This window comes from Diaporthe amygdali, assembly GCF_026229845.1.
Source record: "Diaporthe amygdali strain CAA958 chromosome Unknown NODE_35_length_488319_cov_65_809586, whole genome shotgun sequence".
NCBI classification, from domain to species: domain Eukaryota; kingdom Fungi; phylum Ascomycota; class Sordariomycetes; order Diaporthales; family Diaporthaceae; genus Diaporthe; species Diaporthe amygdali.
The window spans coordinates 74064-88597 of NW_026517055.1; the positions used below are offsets into that span (position 1 = coordinate 74064).

General features: G+C 51.8%; 6 protein-coding genes across 6 annotated transcripts; 4 read left to right on the plus strand and 2 right to left on the minus strand.

The window, feature by feature from the left end:
* Nucleotides 1–426: 426 nt before the first annotated feature.
* J7T55_011212 (MFS multidrug transporter) lies at nt 427–2956 on the plus strand (the record flags this gene model as incomplete). The annotated part of the gene is made up of 7 exons (XM_053133092.1): nt 427–587; nt 726–1165; nt 1414–1671; nt 1916–2416; nt 2485–2645; nt 2713–2884; nt 2937–2956. The coding sequence occupies 7 exons, from the start codon at nt 427–429 to the stop codon at nt 2954–2956; spliced, it is 1713 nt and encodes a 570-aa protein (XP_052988885.1).
* A 379-nt stretch (nt 2957–3335) lies between these two features.
* On the minus strand, nt 3336–5045 carry J7T55_011213 (uncharacterized protein; the record flags this gene model as incomplete). The annotated part of the gene is made up of 1 exon (XM_053133093.1): nt 3336–5045. One exon carries the CDS (start codon nt 5043–5045, stop codon nt 3336–3338), a length of 1710 nt encoding a protein of 569 aa, XP_052988886.1.
* Nucleotides 5046–6078: 1033 nt separating this feature from the next.
* Nucleotides 6079–7929, minus strand: J7T55_011214 (uncharacterized protein; the record flags this gene model as incomplete). The annotated part of the gene is made up of 1 exon (XM_053133095.1): nt 6079–7929. One exon carries the CDS (start codon nt 7927–7929, stop codon nt 6079–6081), a length of 1851 nt encoding a protein of 616 aa, XP_052988887.1.
* Nucleotides 7930–9524: 1595 nt separating this feature from the next.
* On the plus strand, nt 9525–11055 carry J7T55_011215 (uncharacterized protein; the record flags this gene model as incomplete). The annotated part of the gene is made up of 5 exons (XM_053133096.1): nt 9525–9635; nt 9701–9833; nt 9903–10106; nt 10156–10600; nt 10665–11055. The coding sequence occupies 5 exons, from the start codon at nt 9525–9527 to the stop codon at nt 11053–11055; spliced, it is 1284 nt and encodes a 427-aa protein (XP_052988888.1).
* Nucleotides 11056–11216: 161 nt separating this feature from the next.
* Nucleotides 11217–12666, plus strand: J7T55_011216 (uncharacterized protein; the record flags this gene model as incomplete). Its single annotated transcript, XM_053133097.1, has 3 exons — nt 11217–11260; nt 11633–11904; nt 11996–12666. The coding sequence occupies 3 exons, from the start codon at nt 11217–11219 to the stop codon at nt 12664–12666; spliced, it is 987 nt and encodes a 328-aa protein (XP_052988889.1).
* A 638-nt stretch (nt 12667–13304) lies between these two features.
* Nucleotides 13305–14014, plus strand: J7T55_011217 (uncharacterized protein; the record flags this gene model as incomplete). The annotated part of the gene is made up of 2 exons (XM_053133098.1): nt 13305–13632; nt 13725–14014. The coding sequence occupies 2 exons, from the start codon at nt 13305–13307 to the stop codon at nt 14012–14014; spliced, it is 618 nt and encodes a 205-aa protein (XP_052988890.1).
* Nucleotides 14015–14534: the final 520 nt, after the last annotated feature.

Genomic DNA, 14534 nt, shown 5'->3' on the forward strand with positions numbered 1-14534 from the left:
GACATTCTGCCTCTGAAATTTTGTTCAAACGCTTTGGTAAACCTTTCTTTAGCTAACAAGTAAGGGCCTTAGCATTTGGATAGTCTTCTCTACCATATCTCTCTATCCTGTCATCATGTGGATATGAGTGGCAAGATAGGTGCCTTGGCATAGCGGGAAGATACGAAACCAGCCAGGTTGGGAGTGGAACTTTATTTCCACCCACAATATGCCGGTGGCTCTACGGCTAATTGCTTAGTGGTTTGAGGCTGTGGGGTTTGGCGTCACCAAGTCGAGGTGCCTCGTTTGGAGTCGCTTCTTCTCCGGCGATGATGATCTAGGATGGAAGCAAGGTACACTCGGGCACGGGCTGGGACCACAGCCATGGTCGATGGTTTAATGAAGGACTACGGACGTTACCCGCAACCTTAGAGACGAGTCAGCCCAATGTCAGGCACGTCCAGAAATAGACGGCTGTCAAGATGTGTGGACGTTCGGAGTCCGCAGAGCGCCAGGCAGGCCATTGAGGTTGGTCAAAATCCTAGTATTCATCCGCAGAAACAGGCTCCCTCGACTCAATATGATTTTTATCCCGAACTCGAGTCACAGTGAGTACACGGATTTCTCACCGCCTGGATTCCAATACAGCACAGTTCAATGGGGTCGTTAAGTAGGGAGAATCCACTCCCTGAGAATGCCGAAAGCTCAATTACAAATGGCATTACACTCATAAAAAATGACCACAGCAAAGCTACCGAAGAAACTTCGAGCTACATTCCCGCGAGTGAGAGCTTACACTCGTTACATCAAACCCCCTCCAAGCTTGGCGAAGATCATGACGGTGCAACAGCAGAATGGCTTCAAATGCAGACTGTTGTCCACAAAGAGAGCGAGCAGACTCTTTTCAGACGGGAGATAGAGGACTCTGAGGGACACTTAGATCTAGAAGCCGGACAACGCACGGAGAATGTCCAAGCTCATCCAGACGAGGACAACGTGGTGGCCAACGTTGAGGAGAACAAATATCTGCAAGGCTATGAACTTGTTACAGTTGTCATCTGCGTCATAATCGTCTACTTTTTGACGTACCTCAACGGAGCGGGCATGATAGCTACAGCCGTCCCAGCAATCACAGCTGAGTTCAACTCTCTAGCCGATATTGGCTGGTACGGTAGCGCCTATTTCAGTGAGTTCTTCCTATGTGACAAGCCCCCTTTTCCTTTCAAAATATGTATTTCGCCTGCTTGAGCTTTCAAATCGTGACCCATGAAATGGACAAGCTAAGAGCAACAAAACACTCATGTCAGCAGTCTTGCGGGCCAATGCATCATCCCCTCCCTAAATCCTATCTTTTTCTTTAATCCCCCGCCTCTGTACATCACGCACAACCACTTCAATTCCTATGTCATCCATGGCTGACTTCTGAGGCATCAGTGGCCACGGCTGTCATGCTGCCGCTGACCGGAAAGATCTTCACCAACTTCAGCACCAAATGGTTCTACATTGCTTTCGTCGTTACGTTCTGTATCGGCTCGGCGATTAGCGGCGCTGCAAACTCATCAGCGATGCTCATTGGGGGCAGAGTTATCACTGGGTTGGGTGCTTCGGGGATTTATAATGGTTCTCAGACCCTCATGGTGGCTGGTATTCCAACAAACAAGAGACCCCTGATCTTCAGTCTTGTTGTAGCTGGTACGTTGTCCCAAATTGAAATCAACAATTGCATAATTCCTCGCAAAACAAGTCTTTACTTTGCAATAGCACAAAATGTTGCGATCAACTATTGATTTTCGAGGCTCACATTCCTAGTTACCTCACCTGCTAGTATTCTCGGGCCAGTCATCGGTGGTGCGATCACACAGTACAGCACCTGGCGGTGGAGTATGTTCCTGAGCCCGTGATTCAAAGCAATTTGATCAGCTGATATTGCTCATAGTTTTCTACTTGAATCTTCCTTTCGGTGGTCTGGCAGTCCTCATCCTAATATTCAGCCGCATCCCTGACCAATGTGTCAAGCCTCCCTTCTTCACTGCTCTCACCCGGCTGCCGCAGTACCTGGACCTCATCGGCTGGGCTTTATTAGGGACAGCCGTCTTTGTGATCACCTTCGCCCTAGAGAGAGGCGCCATCTTGGGGTGGTCAAGTGCGGCTGTCATTGGTCTCTTCAGCGGCGGAGGTGTAGCCCTCGTTCTCTTCCTAATCTGGGACTGGTACAAAGAGGACGATGGCCTGATCCCCTTCAGCGTCGTAAAACTAAAGATTGTGTGGTCGGCAGCAGCCACAGCGGGCGCGCTTGGATCAATTCTCAATATCCAGGGATACTTCCTCCCTCTTTACTTCCAGGCGGTTCTGGGCCAAAGTGCCAGTATGAGCGGACTGTCCTTGCTGCCTAGTCTTGTACCGCAGATAGCTATCGGGGTGCTGGCGGGTATTCTGAGTAAGTACCCAATCACTTCGTCGCCCTGTGGTCGGGAGGATGCGGCATGGCTGATGAATTGGCCTTAGTGGGAAAGTTGGGCTATTACTTGCCCCAAGCGATCTTCGGGGCTATTCTGATCACGGTTGGATCTGGGCTTTTAACACTGCTGGGCGTCGGTACAAGCACTGCGGAATGGGCAGCTTACCAAGTCATTATAGGCATCGGGCGTGGTTTTACCACACAAGTCGTAAGTTTAATACACATGAAGAAATTGCATCTTAACAAGAATTCATGGCTTACATCTACGGACCTAGGCAAATGTCGCTTTACAGATGGCGTGTCCGAAGGAGAAAGTGTCCGTTGCCATCGCCCTGCAGTCCTTCAGTCAGTCCCTCGGTGGTGCCGTATTTCTGCAGGTTGCCACAGTCCTGTTCCAGACAGGGCTCAAAAGCGGCCTGACAGGGATCGCCGGACTTGATGTCTCCAGTATAATAAATTCCGGAGCCACCAGCTTTCGAACAATGGGCTTATCGCCTAGTGATCTACACGCTGCTTTAACAGCTTACAGTGCCAGCATCAAAAATACCTTTTACCTCGCTATGGGTCTCGGGATTGTGTCGTTTCTAACTTCATGGGGGCTAGGAAATAAAAAAATACCTCCGAAAAAGAAGGAAGGAGCCGAGAAAGGGAAGGGGCATGATGCAGCCTAGGTCGCCAGTCCCGAAACATAATGTTAATAGCAACGTGGGAGGCACCGATGGGAATTGATAAAGCCGGCTGCGGGTAATAGGTACTAGTACTAGCTATTAGTATTATTAATGTTCGTTCAAAGCACCAGGTCAGTGAGTGAGCCTCGCATCACCTTAGGGCTGTTTCGCCCATCGCTCAAGACCCAACTTCCCAAGGCCTGGATAATTAGTCTGCCCTGTTCCAAATATTATTGCTGTCCCTGAGCCACGAGGAAGCTGACCATCTCGGGAGTGCCGTATTTCGTCGCGTGATCGAGCGCTGTGGCGCCCGCGTGGTCTTTGCAAGACACGTCGGCACCTCGACCAAGCAACAACTCAACGATAGGGACGTTATCGTGGTAGTGCGTAGCTAGATGCAGAGCAGTGCGACCAAGGCTGTCTTTCTGTCTCATCAAACGTCGTGCCCTCAGCTTATTCCTCCATCCCCTCTTAAGAAGTCGTTGGACGAGTGGTGTAAATCCATGATACGCCGCGAAGTGGAGGATGGGAGTGTCCATCGTCAAAAGACCCTTTGAGAACTCATGGGCCAGCAACCCACGCGTTGAAGAATTCTCTCCGAATAACTCCGAATGGCTGTCTGCTATCTCCAACATCAAGTCCTCGGCATTTCTGATATGCCTTGCCCAAAATTCTCTGGCATAGTCCGAAAGGGCAGTCGATGTGCCCGAGCTGAATCTGGCACGGTCCCTGGTCTTCTCGTTTTTCTTGCTTCGTTTACCACTATCTCGAATTCCTGGCCAATTGGGAATCACCAAGTTCTTTATGCAAAAACTGGCAATGAACTTGTGGCCCTCCTTGAGATTGAAAGGATTCAGCTCGACGCAGTCCTTGAAGAACGATGGAGCTGACTCGAGTCGTTCATAGAGGTATTCCCGAGCGCTGTGGTGTACTGGATGAATTGTTCCGTCAGCGGCCGTTCGTAAGATTTGGCCACAGTGGCTGACGCAGCCGCGTATTATTTCCGAGTCTGTCAACCCGAGACGTCGTTCATCTAGAGCTGTAGCCAGTTCCGCGACGGACAAGGGACGATAGGCAAGTGTGACCCATAGAAGAACCTTGGACAACGTCTCTCGCCATTGATGCGGTATTTTCATAATCATCCATTCATACAGAGCATCTATCGTAGAAGGTAGACGGCTGAGTTGTTCCCATGCCTCGATGCGGGATGTTGCCTCCAGCTCCGTCATGACCAGGAAGACCCAAAGGAACTTCGCTTGTGTGTTTTGGCTAAGGAAACTTGCCACTGAATTGCGAAGTTCTTCTGGGTAGTCTTTTTTGTCAGCAGAAGCTATACTGTCCACTTGCTGGACGATGTATCGCTGGACGTCTGCGAAGACAGCTTGTGCATTGCGCGGGTCTTCCAGGTTCAGCTGTAAATAACGTCCCACAAACGCGTATCGAAGGTTGGGCCTCTCCCTGCTAATGACGATCACCTTCATTCGCGCACGTAGTTCGTCGTCTTCCTCAAGCCTGGACAACTTGTGCACCAATCTGCGTATGGAGGGTGCTTCACATTCGTCCAGGCCGTCCACGATGATGCAGGCCGAAGGATTTTGAGGATCTTCTAACTCGTCCTCTTTCAGTCCAAGCGTACCAGGTATGGCCGCATCGAGAAGAAATGCCCGTAAGACCGTCCAGAGACATTCGAAAGACCAGTCTTGAAAGAGATCTTTGCTTTGATCTTCACAAATCCTTATCAGGTGGCCCAGCAAGGATGGCCGTTGACGGATTGCCTGGAATAATAGGCCACGCAGGATGCCTGTCTCTGAGCTTTTTTGCGTATCCGATCCATCGCAGAAGAAAAAAAGCGCCAAGCGCTGCTTTCTCTTCAGTTCACATTGAGGATGTTGTGCGATCAAGTTGTTTTCCAGGTGTTTTGACAGGAAGATGGAAAGCATCGTTTTCCCGGAACCTGGGCCGCCATAAATCCAGAGGAGCTGTGAGGAACGAGCATCTCCTCGATCCCATAGTCTGTACTCATTTGTTGACAGTACCCATTCGCAAGTGCCAAGTGTGATCGCGCCTTTGTCATTTAATAAGGCCTCTCGGTCGTTTTGGGGGTCGGACAGGTATAAATTTTGCAGGTAAGTCGCTCCGGCATGGACTAATGTATCGTTTCCACTTCCAAATGCCAGTGATACTCGTTGGATGCTGGAGGTTGCTGCCAAAAATGACATGTCATCCTGCTCTGCCATGGTCTGTGCGGCACCGGAACCGGCGTAAGGGAGCGGATTGCTGTGGCTTCGTTGATATGTTCGATTGTTGAGAAAGATAGTGAGGCAAAGATAATACATCAAGTAGCAGACGCAATAAGCATAGATAAGTATACGCAATTATCTTGTGTTCATCCCGTTCCAAGCATCATTACGTAGGTGGGTGCTTGGGTGACGCTGCAGTGGCTGTGTGAGGAATACGAGGAGGGGCTGCAACATATGTCATCACGCTTACTGTGAAGTATCACGAGTTGCAACGAACGAAAGTTCGATGTGTTTAGGCAAACACTCTGCTGAATCCATATCTATAAATAACATGTATCATGCAGGAATTCGTGGCAGGATGTGAAAGATATGTGTATTATTGTAGATTCCGCTCCCTAGCCCTGGCACAGGCCCACCAAGTCCCGCTTTCCGCCCTCGTGCTCCAGGCAGCGAGCTTCACGCCTTGGCAATAGACATCAGGACTGATGTTAGAAATGCGCTCTATTCGCGGTGATGCGTTCAGTGGCCGTGGCATCTGTTCATTATACACTATGACCCGTGCACAAAATGAATATTATAATGCGGAATAAATGGGGTCCATTCCGCCCAATGCAGCACTCACTATACAGCTCGCGTCAACCCGTTGGCAGCACTTTTGGGCTTTTCCCGCCAAAGTAGGACCGAGATTGTATTTCAATCTATGGCAGGACACTGTTTAAAACACTAAAGATGCCTAGAAGGGCTGTCTAGCAATCTGTTCCAAGTCTCGCTTCCTCTTCTGCTGTCGTTGCGCAGCCAGAACCCTGTTCATCTTCCTACTCGTCATGCCAGCGAACGGATGAAGCACCGCAGAGGCACCAACATCTGCGTTAGCAACAGCCTTGCCCGCGGCCTGGACTCCAAGAGGTACATCAGGCACATGCGTCGTAGTATTATAGATGGCTCCTTGCGGCGTGACAGTGTTGAGGACCGTGTCAGGCCCTTCCTTGAACTCACTCGTCGGCGTGCCCGCTGTGGCCTTATTCCCTCCTTTAGCCATCAGCTCCGTGCCAGTAGCGATGTCCATCCCCGCCGTAGCGCGCTGCTGGATCAGGAGCGCCGCATCGGGTGAGTTGAACGCTGAGAAGTGGCCCGCGAAGAACACCCGCGTGAAGCTGAAGTTGTCCACCTGCTTCGTCTGGCCGGGAACCTGCCCGTTGAGCAGCTGCGACATGTTGACGAACCCGGCCTTGGCCCACGTCGCCGCCAGTTCTGGGGTCTGGGCCGCGACGTTGTTGGCCACGATCTGGGCGCCGATCATGTTGCTGTCGTAGTCGGCGTCGCCTGTGAAAAAAGCCACTGTGACTCCCTCACACAACAGTCGCGAGGTGGCGTCTGTGATGAGCTTCCCTGTGCGGGAGTCGTCACCTGTGCCTGCGAATGCGGTGCCTACTTGGACGGATGCTGGGGTGAAGTTCGAGGAAGCCCCAATGGCGGCCTGGACCTCCGCCTGGTTGAGGTACGACACGTAGAAAGCAGGCGGAAAGGGGCTTGGAAGGAGTTGCCTGATGTCGTCTTCCGAACGAAGGGCATTAACGTCGAAGAACTGTTCCACATTCGTGACACAAAAGTCATCGGCCGCCGAGCAAACTTCGTTTATATTCGCCGGTGGTGGGTTAGCGTTGCAAGCTGCTTGTTGTTCCTGACACCCATTTGGGCCCCAAACGTTGTTAAAGAGTTGGGTCTCAGCAGTTTGATTGAATGGAGCCAGATCGTACGGGTTTCCTGGATTAACCGTGTAATTGAAATATGCTGCAAACTGCACACGGGTATCGAAGAAGCCATCCTCAATCGTCACAGACTTGATAGGGATCTGGATGGCGCCGGTATTGTTCTGCTTGTTCTGCTGAATGACATGGTCGGCAAAAATAGGCACGTAATGTCCACCATATGACTGCCCATTCAGGTGCACCCCATTGGCGCTGTACTGCGGAAAGGCGCCCATGAAGCCCTGCATCGTTTTGTAGAAGACAGCGGCAGCGTCTACGGTCGAGTTTGATGTCAATGTAAGATCTGGCGACGAGAAAGTTCCACATCCAGGGTCTGCGGTGGTGCAGTTGTCAGTTGGCGTGATCACGAACGTGTCCGGTGATTGCGAGGCTTTGGTGAGAGTCGTGAAGGAGAAGCCCACTGTCGCCGGCTGGTCTATGAACACAACGTTGCTGTTCTGCGTGAATGATAGTGGATTATTGACCACCTGCCCAGTGGAGTCGATAGTACATGGCCCCATCTCACTAAACAGGCCGTTCATGGAGGAGGCCCCCGGTCCTCCGTCCAGCCTCACTGTCAACGGTGCGGCAGTAGGATTTCCATTCCTGGCTTCGAACATCCAGAAGTACATGTGTTGAGTCTCACTGATGTCAACATAACCGGCGAAGCTTTTGACATTGGCATTGGTTTCGCAGATCCCGTTTGGCACCTCTTTGAACCGGACAGGTATACCGCTTGTGCTGTTCACTGTTTTCAGATCCGTCGGTGCTTTTACAAACTGACCCAATGCCCTGCCCAGAAAGGCGTAGAGGACGGTATTCAAAGTTTGGCGCATCGTGAAGAAAGAGAGCGTGGAAGTAATGAATGTAGACGATCAGCGCGTCGACGCGCAGCCTGTTGAAAGATTATGTTACACAGATGTTGCCTGAACACATTGCACAACTTCAGCGGGAAAGTCGGATTGTAACATCAGTGCCCACCCTTGAGATAATAAGAACTGTTGTATGCATCGTCCCCTACCCATAAGCAATGGCATGAGAAAGGGGTTTCGCGGGTGCTCCCTTGTCTTGGAATGCTTCGCCCGCTTGATTCAAGCTTAAAGTCAAAAACAGGCGCCCCGCGTCCTGCCTTGAACCAATCGGCGACCAGTACATAAGGCAAGTGTGAGGTTCTGCTTGACTGAGTGAGTTGCTCGAGTGTTAGATTCTAGCCCCTAGTTACATCAAGTTGGGATGAAACGCCTGGTCGGATTAAGCCGATTCCTCGACTGCAACCCAGCCTGCTTCACATTTTCCTCCACGTGTATGTTAGCTTGTGCCTAACGAAACCCCAAGTAACCTTAACAGGGCTTTGATTCTCCACGTTGAACAACCAATACGGATACGACGGAAGCGAGAACTCGTCCTTCGAGCCTATGTGGTGGTCAGATCAATGAACTGGGCCTTTCCCTTATCTTCTTTGTCAGTGTTTGCTACAGCTTCAGGGTCTTCATTAAGCTTGGCCATTCACTGAATTTAAGTGGGGTGGGGATGGTTCGTAGATCGCGTAAATGCAATCAGAGCTGCGTCGATCTACAAACAGGAGTCCAATCGGAGAGCCAGCATGGTAAAACAAATAACATGAATCACAGTGGAATGCTGCCTACTCAAAAGCTTTTATTTGTCCTTTCACCCTTTCCTTGATCAAAACATTATTTCGCAGCCGAAGAGCGCAGGGGCTGGCTTTCGAAATCGAAATGCATTCATGTATAGGGGTAGTCACCGAGAGATCGACATTGGTCACAGCCAGTGCCTTAGACACAAACGTCTACGTCAGTCGAAGTCGCGGGGGAAACGCTGTTGTCACTCGGCTCCGGGCTTCCAAGACCGTCTCCGGAAACCCCAGCCCTCAACACAAAGGCTGCCGGACGACATAGTAGTGGGCCGCAGTCCACAGCACAGCCTGTCGGGTCGCCGGGAAATAGTTCACACAGGCGAGCATCCACGACGCAATCGGCGGGGATTTCAAAACAAGACTCATCTCCCGGGCGGGATTCGACAACGAAAAAAGACTGATAAAGTGGGGCGCCCCGAGATCTGACGGGCAGATCCTGGGTCTATATCGTTGATCTCCCGCGAACGCGTCCAATGCTGCGTGTTGATTTTGCACTCGACAAGGCTGGCACGGCTAGATTGAGTCATTGGCTTTATTCAATGGAGAAAACGCTTCGTCAAAAGCCATGAAGTGTAGTAAAGTGGGTACACAATATCTCAAGAAAAAGTATTTTCGGCGCTGCCAGGAAGATAGGAGCTTCCTCACATATACGCGTAGTTGGTGGTCAAAGCCACGGTGTGGAGTTCAGTCCACGTCTTCCCTCCCAAAACAGAGCACATAACCCGCAGATTCTGCAACATGACGATGAACCGATGTGACACCCTATTGCTAGCCGTCATGAAAGTGTTCAACTCGTTACTTACTCAGGGTCTCTTGCTCTTTTGGCTATGCTTCTACGTCTCTGCTCTGAGTAACGAAACTCGTGACTACAGCCTTACCACATGTGGAGTAAGAAAGCTGGGGAATCCAATCGCTCAGGACAATTGGATCACAGAATGCTGAGTTCTAGCCAGGAAACATGCCTCGACCAGGCTGTCGCCGAGGTAGGCTGCAGCTCTTCGGCAACAGCCTGCCGATGTCAATACCAGACCATGGTCATAGCAAGCAGCTGTTCGGATGCGAACTGCACCATGGCTGACACACTCAGTATGTACATCCATGTCAGACCGGGAAGCTTAGCCACTAATTAACACGTCTAACAAGGACTATTCAAAGCTCAAGCTAGTGTCTGCGATGTGCCTTCCGAGAACTCATCCACAGCATCCATAGTGGGCGGTATTGTGAGCGCCATCTTCTTGTCTGTGCTAACAGTCGTTCGACTTGCGGGAAAACGCGCGGTCCGGAACTGGGGCCTGGACGACTTGATCATGGCCATCAGCTTCGTCCTTGCTCTTATTGTGATCGGGCTCTCCATTTACAGTATGTTCAAGCCGGCCTTAATTCAGCGTAAAATTCTAATATTCCACAGTGTCATATCGTGGCATGGGCAGACACATGTGGGATCTGCAAGACGGTCAAGTGCTTGAGGTCCTCGAGAGCCTCTTTATAGCTACGGCTATTTACCCTATTCTTCTAGCTTTGGTCAAGATATCTATCGTCCTCCTTTACCTTGGCATCTTCCCATCCAAGGGGTTTCAGATCGCGGCATGGGCGGTTGTGGGCTTTATCGCCGTCTCTGGTCTGGCGATGGATCTCTTCGCCGTGCTCACCTGCAGCCCAATAGAGCATGCATGGAACAAAGACATTAAGCCGGGCCGTTGCATCTCTGAAATTCTTCCAAGCGGAATGGGTGCGGCCGTGGGCGTGATCCAGGATGTGGCCGTTGTTGTTCTTCCGGCCATTCAAGTCCGCAAACTGCAAATGAAGAAGAGACAGAAGGTCCTTGTGATGGGTCTGTTCTGTTTGGGAGCTTTGTAAGTCTTCGAAAATGAACATTATTTTCGCTAGGCCTAAGACACTGACATGTTCATACGAAAGTGGCTGTCTCGCTGCTGTCGCCCGCCTCGTTTCCGTCATAGAGAATCGCCGTATCATCGATCCTACGTGGCAGTACGCAAGTATGGGCGCTTGGTCTGGGATTGAGCTCGTGATCGTTTACACGGGCGCCTGCTTGCCACTCATGCGAGGGTTCCTCGGCCTCGTGTGGCCAAAGAAGTTCGGGCCGAGCATGCAGGAGCGGCGCACGGCTGGCCAACCAGTCGACCACTCAGGGGCTTCCACTCATCCAGGTCTGACCCATGAGATGAATCAGCTGCAAGAGCCGCCATCATCTCACCAACCGGGCAGAAACGACTGGGATCAGGAGTCCTCTGATACAATCGATGAAGCGGCTCAGACTTCTCACGATTATTTATCACGATCAGCATGATATCTGGGCTGTTTCAATTGAAGACAACGCACCATTGCGCAGAAAGCTTCTTCCAACAACCTTATATGCCTCAAATTGGCTGTGACAATGACTGCTAGGACGAGAATTTAGCTTGAGTAGTGGTATTTCGCTCTTATCCGGCACCCCGTCAACGCCATGCTATGGACTACATCAGCGACTGCCCACGCGATCACCTAATGGGTGGGTAGGAAAGAACAACTGACCCAAACCCAAGTTACCAGAAGACGCGTCACTCGCCGTTGTAAACAAAGATTGCGAGTCTTTACGTGCTGCGAGACGTCTATTCATCGCGAGAAACCTTTCTTACTAGACAAGTTTCCTCACTGGTTCGTTGTGATTTCCATGATATCGTCGACGAAGCATTCATTAGCCTCTTGCATCATTGAATTCGATAACTCTGGGTTCCTCTCGTTACCTCGTTGTTCGCATATCATCATGGGGCCCAATTACTTCGAAATGGGCTTTCTGGTGGTCCTACTCACCTCCGGCTTCCCCCCAGTGCTTGCAGACACCACCGGCACCGGGACTGTAACAACCACAGGAACCACTGGCACAGCCTCAGGGACCACAATGCCGGGAACCACAGCCTCAGGAACCACAATGCCGGGAACCACAGCCTCAGGAACCACAATGCCTGGAACCACAGTCTCTGGAACTACCGTGGTATCCTCACCCCCTTCTGGTACTACACCAACGTCAGGTCCAACTTCAATTTCATCTACTCCGAGTTCTTCAGGGACCGTTGCGCCCACAGCCACCTCGACGTCTTCAAGCAGTTCCTCAACATCGACTCGGAGCACACTCACGACAAGCTCAAGCCGGAAGTCTGTTCTCGTCGTCACGGCCACTGCCACTGTCACGAAAACACATTATTCCACACGGTCTGCGAATTGCGGAGCCCCTTCCCCATTCCCACCAGCCCTTCCCCTCGGATGCTACAGTGAAGGACCGGGCGGCCGAGCGCTGCCTGATTTCTTCTTGGAGGACGATGTTCGGATGACTATCGACAAGTGTGCCAACCTGTGCATGAACTACACATTCCTGGGCCTGGAATACCGCTCGCAGTGCTGGTGCAGCAACTCGATCCAGAACGGCGCGTTCCCGGTCGAAGATGGCCAGTGCAACATGGTATGCACTGGCAACGCACAACAAATTTGCGGCAGCGAAAAGTCGCTTTCGGTCTACCTACCCCCTCCGCCGCCTCCCCCGCGTCCAGTCAACAACATCACATTCAAAGCTGCCGGCTGCTACGCCGAACCTGCTGATGGGACGCGGGCGATGGACCGCTCCCGCACGGCGACCGACCAGATGACACCGGCTGCATGTTTCAACATTTGCGGCTTGAGCGGCTGGCCGTACGCCGGGCTGGAGTACGGCGACGAGTGCTGGTGCGACGATGACGTGTCGACGGAGGCCATGCTTACGGACCCTTCGCGGTGCAACATGAAATGTTCAGGCGATGCGACGCAGATATGTGGTGGCGATCGTGTGTTCAACATGTACAATGGAACGTTCAACTATAACACTGCGGCCAGTGCTCCTCGTCCTCATGCGGCCTTCTGGGACAGGCTTCTCAACGGGGGTGTGTAATGAGCTATAACAGGAGCAGCATTGAGGGATCGGAGATGACCAGGTTGCCGCTCCTCTTAGGCACGCTCCACTTCGGTACCAGCCCACGGATTGAATGTCCGAGTCGCGAAGGGGATTAATGGCGCGGGAAGGCGGTCTGGTGTGTACTTGATCCACGGATAACCTAGAGACTCATGAATAAAAGTATCGTCTAATCAATAAGTGGATTTGAGGCAGTTGTTGTGATCCCAGCAAGCGATGAGATTCTGACATGCAGGTAAGCACCTGTCGCAACACTGCATATGTCTCGTTTCGTCTCAGCGGTTTTTCTTTTGTTGGTCTCAGAGACTCGGGAGGGAGGTCTCAGTTGGGAGGACGAGGACCCTTGCTGCAGCAATTGAGCTTGTTGTGTCTGTGGTGGCGCAGCTTCTTCCATCTGAACCGTCCCCGCCATTCGTCGTTGTTACCCCTTACCCTCTGTAGGGAGGCCTGCTGACTCCACATTGCTGACAGTCAGCTTATGCAGGCCTCGCTTTCAGCGTCGAGAATCCTCTAATTTATCGTCTCCCTCGTCCCGGACCACAGCCGAAATCTAGTCTGCTCGTTAGACATCACCATCGCCATTGCTTTTGACGACACACAGCACCAAGATCTCCACCATGAGTCAACTGCAGCCAATGAACCCACCCATCGGGTGCACGCAATTCATCAACCCGCACCAGGAGACCAGGCTCATCATCAAGGAGAAGGTCATGTCCATCACCGGCGACGCCTTCGACATCAAGATTGATCCGCAGAACGGCCAGCCGCCCCACCCTGTCTTCAAAGTGGACCCTAGCTGGATCACTAGCCGAAAGTCCTTCCACGATGTCAACGGCAACCACCTGTTCGATGTCAAGAAGGAGCACTTCCATCTGGTCCATAACTACTTCAAGGCGGTTGATCCAAGTGGAAAGAAGTTTTTCGAGGTGAAAAGTGGCTTCTCGCGTGAGTCTAGTCGCCGCGTTGCTTGTTGATGATACATCATTTATCTGGCACTCCTTCGCACATCATACTGACAATGGTTTCCGCCCTCGCAGTCGTCGGCTCAAAAGCCACGGCAACCTTCACCTCAGCCGCTGCCGGCAAGGAGGAGACGCTCGTCATGAAGGGCAACTGGCGCGACTCAACGGCCGATATCATTGACGAGACTCGCGGGGTAACTGTTGCCCGAATCCACAGAAAGTCAATGTTCAAGAGCTTCACCACTTTTGCTACCGGGCAAAACGAGTACGGCCTGACCGTCGCGCCTGGCGTCGACTATGCCCTTATGGCGGCGCTATGCGTGTGCTTTGACGAGTTTAACAACGAGAGCACAGCAGCGGCCTAGGCTCAGAAGGGATTAGTGATGAGATTATTGTGCGTTTCTCCTCTGGGTGGGCCATGTCTGTTCGTCTGTTTGTCTGTGTGTTCTGCGTGCACGGCTTGTAAGAGGATATCCACCCAATCAAATGATTGACTTGATTTGAGCACGCTCGGTTGCCGTCAACCGAGACCCTTCAGTTTGTTGGTTATTAAGATTATCGGCAACCCGCCAAACAGCGCTTTGGTCATTACGGTTAAATTGCGCCGTGTCATAGGGTGCAGGCTTGGCAGGCACCACGGCCAAATTACACTCGTTGGGCGCTTCCTCGTCCGAAGATGTCAAAGCTGCCAGGAGCCAGCGCCAGACTTGTTCAGGCCAAGTGCCTAGGAGGATTCGTGAGCCATCCAACGATGCGTCGAAAAAGAGCCTCAGGCTGTCAGCTCGTATAGAGTAAGCCGCCTCGGCGGGCCGCGGACGGGATTGCATCTGTAGAGGACTGTGCTGCAAAAAGTTCCCTTCCCGGTCGTGAAGTCGAGATCGTCGC